At 54.4% G+C, this 9,556-nt stretch overlaps 3 protein-coding genes across 3 annotated transcripts; 1 reads left to right on the forward strand and 2 right to left on the reverse strand.

Moving 5' to 3' along the window:
* Nucleotides 1–2,772: 2,772 nt before the first annotated feature.
* J4E90_010941 (uncharacterized protein) lies at nt 2,773–4,347 on the forward strand (the record flags this gene model as incomplete). The annotated part of the gene is made up of 1 exon (XM_051440453.1): nt 2,773–4,347. One exon carries the CDS (start codon nt 2,773–2,775, stop codon nt 4,345–4,347), a length of 1,575 nt encoding a protein of 524 aa, XP_051285722.1.
* A 1,054-nt stretch (nt 4,348–5,401) lies between these two features.
* Nucleotides 5,402–6,736, reverse strand: J4E90_010942 (uncharacterized protein; the record flags this gene model as incomplete). Its single annotated transcript, XM_051440454.1, has 2 exons — nt 5,402–6,349; nt 6,407–6,736. The coding sequence occupies 2 exons, from the start codon at nt 6,734–6,736 to the stop codon at nt 5,402–5,404; spliced, it is 1,278 nt and encodes a 425-aa protein (XP_051285723.1).
* A 672-nt stretch (nt 6,737–7,408) lies between these two features.
* On the reverse strand, nt 7,409–8,525 carry J4E90_010943 (uncharacterized protein; the record flags this gene model as incomplete). The annotated part of the gene is made up of 4 exons (XM_051440455.1): nt 7,409–7,667; nt 7,715–7,878; nt 7,925–8,439; nt 8,489–8,525. The coding sequence occupies 4 exons, from the start codon at nt 8,523–8,525 to the stop codon at nt 7,409–7,411; spliced, it is 975 nt and encodes a 324-aa protein (XP_051285724.1).
* Between the last annotated feature and the right edge of the window lie 1,031 nt (nt 8,526–9,556).

Below are 9,556 nucleotides of genomic sequence, written 5' to 3' on the forward strand. Positions count from 1 at the left end.
GCACCCACTGTGCTGGCTAGGCTTCGAAGAGGACTGCATCCTCACCTCATGCAAGAACGGTGAGTCGCAGCAGCAACGCAAAGTTTTCGTTCAAATCACCTCATATCCACCCGTTACGCGCACGTTGGCACCATGATCTGCGATAAGGCCGGGTTTCTACTGCGGCGCCAGGTGGCCGTGCGCAGGAACACCCGTCTTAGTGGCACACAGGGATCCGCCCGACGCATTTGTTGAGTTCGCGATGGGCAAATTGAGAGATAAGGAAGTGGATCGCTGACAGCTTTGTATTGCAGGCCACATCCGGACTTGGGACCGACCGAAAGAAGGTGCTGGGAATGACGACAGCAGTACGTCTGCGAGTGCAAATGGGAACCATGCATAGGACGCGGTATTTGGATCTGCATAGGACGTTATCGCGCGATTGGGTTTTGGTGGTGGTGGTGGCGGGATCGAGGTCGAGGTCGCAGGTCGGAGGTCTTGGTGCGCTCCGAACACTAGCCAGCTTTCATGTGCACTTTGCTGCATACGCACCACTACAGTCTAGGAAGTAGACGATCTCTACGATAATGTATACATCTACTGAGCGTATAAACTGTGATCTTTCTTTGAAACTGTGGATTCACTGAGAACGGCGCGCCACACAAGTTTCAAGGTTCCATCGGAGGGAGGATGGACACCTCCGATATATCCCGACATCAGTCTGACATGTGCCAGACGCGTTCAGCCCTACATGCACGTCTGTCTTCCTTGCATGCGCGCGGGCGAAGAAGCTTCTTTGTTCTAGAACACCCAGTACATCCATCTGTACACACACATGCGTCACCTAAAATCAAGTTTCCTTATCTCCACCATGTACCCTTTACGGCAAAAATCACGACCATGAGGATACCACTGGGTTTCCGGCCGGTAAGCTAAAGTTACTAAACCATGTCTCTTACGCTCACGATGTCGGAGCTGTATGTGCTAGGACAGGACTGTGGATAGTGGCTGTGGATACACGCGGCGGCGCATGCGGGAATTATCTGTAGTTGAGAAAGCAAGCGATTGTGGGTCTGTATATACTTTAATGTACGTACATACATGTACATGTACATGGCTATGATGAGGCTCTGCTCGCATTACCCACAGTTGCGGCAATGCAGGTCTAGCCGCAGATTTTCGTGACCGTGCCCGCTCGGACCGAGATCAAGGTAGGGGAAGAGTTGAGTGAGTGGTCGTAGTGTAGGAGAGGCTGGTGGCTACCACCAGGGTTTCAGCGTGGCGGTCAACATAGTTGTGACGGCGATGGCGTGGCTGTATCGGCGATGCGTTGAGTTGAGATGGAGTCAGGGTGAGACGGAGGCAGGAACGATGGTTCACACGAATAACACCGCGACTCAAACCTTGATAGCCATACCCCCTCCATTGAGCAACGACACGCAAGACACATGCACGCACACCCTCCACCCAATCCCTCCACGTCAGGCGACCCTCGTTCGACCATGGTCAAAAATGCCAGTCTCGACGATAGTACTCGTCGAACAACGGAACCGGCGAGGTGCATTCGCACGTTTCGGATTTTGAGCTGCAGGTTGGCCGATGCTGCAAGATGGGCGGCAACCATGCCAGGTGTGGCGCAATCGCAGCTGCTATGCGTAAGAGGTAGAAAAGCGCACTAGAAGGCTGGGTAGTACCATGTGGAGATACTTCGGGAGAGCCGCAAGCAAAACCCTGAAGAGCTTAGTTAGAGCAGGAGGGCGATGTGACTCCAAGCGAGGGATGAGGAATAGTGGGTGTTGTCGGCGGGTTTGTTGGATAGGCTGTAAGACGGAGGTATTCATGCTTGTACTGCAATGAATTACTCTGGACGCGCATAATCAATGTCTCTGAAGGCTACTTGCACAGGCGGATCAAGCCAGCGCTGCTATCGCCATGGCCGCCGTTCGCGGTGGCTTCTTATCGGAAGACCTTCTTTGGGACGGCCCCTGCTGCCAGCCCCGGCCTGCCAATGCGACGCCTAATGATTGCGCCAGAAAATTCTAAGACGTGAGCGCAACCAGGAGCCGCGCTAGACAGGCGACTACAATGATGCGAGCAGGCCTACTGGACTTGTCGTTCTCCACTTGCAGCCCATGAGCTCATCAGGGTGCAGGCCGCCCTTGCCCGCTTTATCCCACGCGCACCAGCTAATGTGGTATATCTAACGCGGTACCTACACGCGGCCGCGGCCAGCTGAGTAGAGTCCTGCCCTTACTTTACTTTGGTTGCATATCTGTGACGAGCGGCGCTTTCTGTGTCTACTTCCTCCCACGCTTCTCATCAGCATCTCTCAGCTTGCTGACTGCATCGCCGTCCACGTTCGCATATTATACCACCTACGCCTGCTAGAAGTAGAAGGATACACTGTCGCTGGTTAAATTTCTACAATCGAAGAAGCCTCTAAACACCTCTTCGGTGGTGTTTGGTTCGACTCATAAAAAAAAGACCCTCGTTACATCATGCCTCGCCCAGGTGTCGGGGTCTTCGGCAGACATGCCGTGCCCACCCTGGAGATCAAGTACGCTTCTACCACCGCCAAACCTCAACATGGCGATATCTAACACATTCCCAGGCCGGAGTCGCCTTTTGTCGTTTTCTATGGAGAGTCGTCTGAGTCGCATGAGACGGAGCTGAGGGGCAAGTTGATTCTGAACAACCCAGAGTCCATGTCAGTGAGGAGCTTGCGAATCACACTCACGGGCACACGCAAAGTCTCGTACGGTAACGCCCCTGTCGACACTTGCTCAAGATTGCATGCTAATTGACCGTCCGCGCAGATGGCACTTGACCAACACCGTCAGCCCGCAGCCGATTACGCAAAAGACTAACTTCCTCGTCGAAGAACTCCACCTCTTTCCCGTCGACGTCGGCAGCAAGACCAAAGCGCACAAGCTCAACGCCGGATACCATGAGTGGGATTTCAAGTTTAAGATGCCGCCCAACCTCGACCAGAGCGTCGAGGGGCTGCCGACCAACTGGGTGGTTTATAGTCTCAAGGCCCACGTGGATAGAGGGTACATGAGCAAGCAGCTCAGTGCCACGGCGCACATCCGCGTCATTCGCACGCTCGGACGCGACATGCTCGAATCCATGCCTATGGAGCAGATCAACGAGGATATCTGGGCGAACAAGCTGGCCTATAAGATTACGGTTCCGCAGAAGAACTACATTGTCGGAACGTCGATAACGGCCGATTTCGTACTGATTCCGCTACGCAAGGGTGTGGAGATTTCGACAATCAAAATGGAGCTGATAGAATCGCGGCAACTGTTCGCCGACTACGCTGGCCGCCGGATAAGTCACAACAACGACATGCAGGTTGCGGTCACAGAAGGCGACATGCCCGAGGACTCTGCGCGCAGGGTCCCCGACGGAACAGAAGACACGGACGCGCTATTCGACGAGTCGCATCGCTTTTCCATGACGCTCGATCTACCCAAGTCGCTCAAGAACTGCCGGCAATCCGTGGACACAGAGAACATACGGCTAACGCACAAACTGCGCCTATACGTCAACCTCAAGAACCCCGAAGGCCACACGAGCCAATTGCTAGTAAAAAACCACGTCCACCTCTTCATCTCGCCGAACCTGCCCCCCAACGAAGACCAAAGCGTAGTCGTAGACCAAAACATCCTAAACGCCCAAGCCATCCAAGACGAAGTCAACCAAAACGCGCCTCCGACATATGGGCTCCACCAACTCGACTCTCTCTACAACGACATCGACCCCTCAGGCTTCATGACGCCGGGCGGCGTCCACAGCATGATGAACAGCGGGGCCAACACGCCCTTCTACGCGCAATCGCGGCGCGGCTCAGCCGAAGACCTCACGTCGCTCGACGCAGCCGTCCACCAGCCCGGCGGCGGCGCCTCCGCTGCCGCCCTCCAACACCGCCTCGCAAACCTCAGCATGCACCACTCCGACCGCCCCACCCGCTTCCAACCCACCCGTCAGCATTCCTCCGGCGAAAGCACGCCCGCCCACGGCACCAACACCACCAACACCACCAACAATACCGAACAAGCATACTTCGACCTCCCGCCTTCAAACTACGACATGGACGCCCTAGCCCGCACACCCAGCTACAACACCGCTGTGCGCACGCCCGCTGGTTCGCGTACGCCCGGCGGCATGGACATGGATTTGCCGAGCTACGAGATTGCGATGAGTAGGCCTAGTTCGCCGAGCAGGAGTCGCGGTAGTAGGGGTACGACGCCGAGTCCTACAAGGAGTTTGGATACGTTGAATGAGGAGACGTATCGGAATACGCAGATGAATAGTCGGAGGCAGAGTCCTAGGACGGCGAGTCCGAGTAGTGAGGGGAGGTAGGGGGAGTGGTTTCTGCGGTGGCTTCTTTGATTAGGGGGAGGGGGGTTTTGTTGTGTTGGGTTGCTACGACGCTGTGTTTTTTGATATGGTGTTTACGTTCTGAGCTCGTGTTGTCATGGTTATGGGCTCAAGGTTACGTATTACGAGCGCGTTTTTCTCTTTTCGACTTCGGCATTTGTATAGATATAGACTTAGATCTTTCACTTTTTGTTTGGGCTTGGTATAGGGCTTCACCACTCTTGATTGGGTTGGACTGGGTTGGATACAGAGGTAGTAGAGGAGGGAGGATACCCCATGCGCATCTTTTTTACTATGCATAGTAATTACATATGATTACACTCTATCTTTCATCATCTAACACATTTGCTTGATCTAGATCTCCATCTGCAATCTACAATACCCAGGAGACTGTGACGTAGCAAATCACATTGGCATCGCGTGCATGACTCGCTCGCTGTCCCTACCATGGCACTTTATACTTCCACACTCCCCCACGACTGACTCAGTACGCATCCTCCTGGGGCAAGACGTGGGAGATCGTATAGATAACACAACGATCATGCGTAACCCCCAATGAGAGTTTTCCCACCTCTCACATACGCCAAGCTGTCATCGGATCGTGTACATCGGGTAAACACCGGGATGCTCGGGCAGATGACCGAGATGTAGGTTGTGGATTGTGGGTGGGGCTAGTATGGGTTGGTAGTGCTTCCGCCATGGTAAACCAGAGCTTCGGTGTCTTGGCTCAATGGCAAGGCTGAACTGGAATGAGTAACGTGCGATGTTTCGGTATAATTGTTTACTATAGAGTCGTGTTAATGCACTCGTCACATCACTGGAGCGGGAATGTGTGTGCAGAACGAGCTTGAACGTATACTTCCCTGTCGCGACCAAAACCTATCTTGAAATGCAAGGCCGGTAAATTCAAAACCATTACTCATTATACCATCTCCATATATACTCCCTCCTTCTACATCCCCCTCCCCCTCCCCACCTCTATCTTTGTATCTACGCCCACCCCTCTCTACATCCCCCCTCCCCCCTCACACCATCCTCACGAAGGATAACGCTCAAACAAAAACCCCGCCGCCATCTCCGTATCCCCCTCCGTCGCATTCAACGCCGCCAACGCCTCCTGCCTGCTAAACCCCAACACAACCAACTTCTGCACCTCTTCGTCCGGCCAAGCCGCGCGCGCAGCAGGCAGATTACTAACCATATTGCGAATCTGATCAGCCGTGATATTCTGAAGTCCACTTCCACCGCCTACCCCACCCAACGCCGCTCCACTCGACGAAGCCGTAGGTGTAGTATCCAAGTCGACATCCGTTCGTAGAGATAGTCCCAGCGTTTTAACCCACCCCGCCTGTACAGTCTCGTTATTAAGATCAAGAGAGGCGACGTACGCGATATCATCCTCGCAGTCCCCAGCGTTGAAGTACTCCCATCCCATCATCCCTCCAAACCCCTTCCCCACCTTATAATAACTCTGCCGTAACTGCTGTGCAACCACCGCCAGCCGTCCCACATCCACATATCCACCACCATTCGCCTCATTCGTCACCACGCCCATAACAATCTTCTCTGGTTTCCAGCCCGCGGCGATGATGGTATCGTACCACTCCGTTGTAAATGCGTCGCCCCATCCGCAGTAGAACTGCGTGTTGTACCAGGCTATTTCTTTGCCGTAGACGCTGCATTCGAGCTCCGGGTAGCTGAAGCCGGATAGATGGCGGAGCGTGGGGTGTAAGGGGTTGGGGGTGGGGCCGCTGGCGAGCATGGGTCGGGGCGGGCGGAGGTGTGCGGGGATTTTGGGGTCGGGGATCAGAGCTGTAGCTACGGGCGCGAGGGTAATCAGGAATTCGGGGCCGAAGTCGGCTCGGAGGCGCGAGATGAGGCGTGTGGCAGTGGAGAGGGGGATGTCTTCTTCGATGTCGAGGTCCAGGCCGGAGAGGGAGCGGGCGGTTATTAGGGCGGCGAGAGGGGTGTAGTATGCTTCGAACTGGGGGATTCATTAGCTTTATGGTCTTAGGGATGATGGGATGGGGTGGTGTCATACACTCTCTTCATCCCCGCTCAACTTCTCGTAACTCCCCTTTGCTGCTCCACCCAGCATACCCAACACCTTGACCCCACTACCCTGCAGCCAATTTACCTCGCCCCATAACTGATCAAACCTCTTATCATCCGGCTTATCATCATTCAGCGTAATATTCCCAGGCCCATCGTTGAGGTGGATAGCCGCAACAATCACATGCGTGATACCCGTGTTATTCGTGAGCAGCGGAAGCAACGAGTGGTAAGTGCCGTTTGAGTCGTGGAAAGTCTGGTGGTAGACGATGAGACGGGGGCCGGTGGATGGCGGAAGGAGTTTCGCATTGGGAGTCATTGCTGAGTCAGTGGAGGAAGCGTGGTGAGCAGACCGCCCGTGGACGGGTTGCAGACATGGTACGTGGACGCGTTCCTGCAGGTCCGTAGGGCTGAGGTGGGGCACGCGCGCTACGTCATTCAGAGGCACCAGGGGCATCATCGCCGCTAGGGGCATCATCGCGAGCCAGTACAGGAAATTCATAAATGTCGGTGTAGTTGTATGTGGTATTGAAGAACGACGCACAAGTGCGAAGTTTTATATTCCATCCCTCCTGGCATCAGCAGGACATGGCTGTGGTGTACTTTGGTTGTCACGACGCGATTTTGCTGAGATCCATGGTTGCCATACACTGAAGCACCATCAACCACAGTTCCACCTCGTGGAAAAAGGATAGCCTACATACTCAAGTATTGATGTCAGAACGTGCTGGAATAGACGCAGAGTAGTAGTAGTACACTGAAACCAATGCTCACATTCAACACGTGATGTCAGTGTGGTTATATGTAGTATTGCGCATGTACTCAGTAGCATACCCTGACCAGAACGCCATTTGCTGTCCGATAAAGACACAGCCCCAATCCTTGTAACCAGAACAAAGCAGGAAAGCTCCTAGACACTAACGTCTCGTATTGCTCACCAATCCTGCAGACCACTCAAAGCGTAACAGTCGTAGCATCCTCCTGGGACAGGCTAGTGGTAGCCGTTGCTGTATTCGTGTCGTGTGTCACCGTTCATTCCGCCAAAGTACGGGTGGATGACCGTCTGCTTTGCTGAGATGCGGCCGGCGGGGTCGTAGACAAGCAGCGCATCGAGGAGGTCAAGGCCAACTTCGTCGAGGTTGGTGACTATGTTTGCGACGTCTGTCCGGCCCCACTTTGGGAACGAGGGCTTGAAGTCGGGGAAGGAGGTGACGCCGGGCCAGTCTTGCTCGTTGGGTGTGCCGAGGATACTAGACATACTTAGTATATGGAGATAGTATAGGGTGAGAGTGCATACCGGAAGATCTTGAAGATCTCGTCAATTTCCGAATCGCCAGGGAACAGAGGCTTGCGCGTGCACATCTCGGCAAAGATGCAGCCAACAGACCACATGTCGACGCCAGTTGAGTATTGGCGACCACCAAGAAGAATCTCCGGAGCGCGGTACCATAGCGTGACGACCTAGGATATGTCAGACAATCCCAAATCACATATGCAGTATCCATACCTCGTGGGTGTATGTTCGCAGCGGAACACCAAACGCACGCGCCAAACCGAAATCCGCCAACTTAAGATTGCAGTCCTTGTCAATGAGCAAGTTCTGCGGCTTCAGATCACGATGCAGCACGCGATGAGCATGGCAATACCGCACACCCTGACACAACTGCATCATAAACTTCTTGACCATCTTGTCGTCCATGCTCAGGCTCTGTCCCGCCAGCCCAGATCCCTCCGGCAGCGCCTTTCCCCGTCCACCCTGGCTAACCGGCAGCGCCTCCATGTACTTCTTCAGATCCAGGTCCAGGAACTCGAAGACGAGGTAGAGCTTGTGGCCGTCGGCGTGTACGATGTTGAGGAGGCGCACAATGTTGGGGTCGTTCATCTCTTTGAGGAGTGAGATCTCGCGGATGGCCGTCGACGGGACGCCTTCATCTTCGGCTTCGAGGCGGATTTTCTTGAGGGCGACGATGCGCTGATCTTTGGTGGTGAGGTCGCGCGCTTTGTAGACGACTCCGTAGGTTCCTGGGATCGTGTTAATAGGCGGGTGGGACGCCGTTAAGGAATAGCGTACCCTCTCCAACCTTCTCCAACTTCTGGTAGTTCTCCATTGTGGCGGGCTGGGGACTGCGATTGCTTCAGACGACAAGCGGTCAAGCGTGTTTAGGTGGATCGCGGGAGATGCTGTTTCGCCGCGAGTCTGTATTATTCCCGGTTCGAGGTGAGGTACGGTAGTCGAATACCTCTCGTGTGTACCTGTGGTTAGTACGTGCGGGCAGAGAGGAAGGTGCAGCGGGGAGCAGGGGACGAGGGTGTCTGGTGTTAGGAAATTCGAGATGTAAACACCCTTGACGCATCGGGCAACGCGCACCCGTCAGCCACAAACGCGAGCTTAGTCAACAATACCCTCCCACGTTTCTACAGCCCCATCACCATCAACATCTACCCGTGGACCCTGCTCACGAATATCTACACATACAACCTCACTTTCCCCCGAATTTCCGCTGTCAAGACCACACGCAGAATGCACCACCTAGACCCCCATGAACGCCCTCCAGACAGCATTCGCAACGTCTACAAAAAGTACCAGAAAATGAAAGCAAAAGACATAGACCTAGATGCCGACATCATCGATCTCTCGAGCGACGCCGCCGCGTCATCAAACCCCAAAGTGCGCGTAGTAAAAGAATACACCGCAGAAGACCTGACCGCCATTTTCCGTTCTTTCGCCGGTGACGGTGAAGACGGGGGAAAACTGCAAGCCACAGATCTGGCAAGATCGGTACCAGTGTATGAACACGAGGATATGCCAGGTAGGACGTCTCCCGTGTTTTGAATAAATGAACTATTCCACGCTTGATATTCTGAATTTGCATCTTTTTGGTTTTCAACATCATCTCACACCCCTCATACCTCCATTCCTAACACCTCCCCCAGGCCTCCACATAACCCCCTCCCTCCTCCCCCTCCCCACCCAATCGCACCTCCTATCAACCCTCCTTCACACGTCCCTCTCCTCCCCCACGCACCTCACAAACATACACACCCACTACACGCTCTCCTACCCCACCTCCCCATCCTCTTCTTCCCCCTCATCCCCATCCCCCTCATTCTTCTCCCTCCCCCCGCACTCCCCCCACCC

Source organism: Alternaria incomplexa (assembly GCF_024043165.1).
Source record: "Alternaria incomplexa strain BMP 0042 chromosome Unknown scaffold_30, whole genome shotgun sequence".
Taxonomy (NCBI): domain Eukaryota; kingdom Fungi; phylum Ascomycota; class Dothideomycetes; order Pleosporales; family Pleosporaceae; genus Alternaria; species Alternaria incomplexa.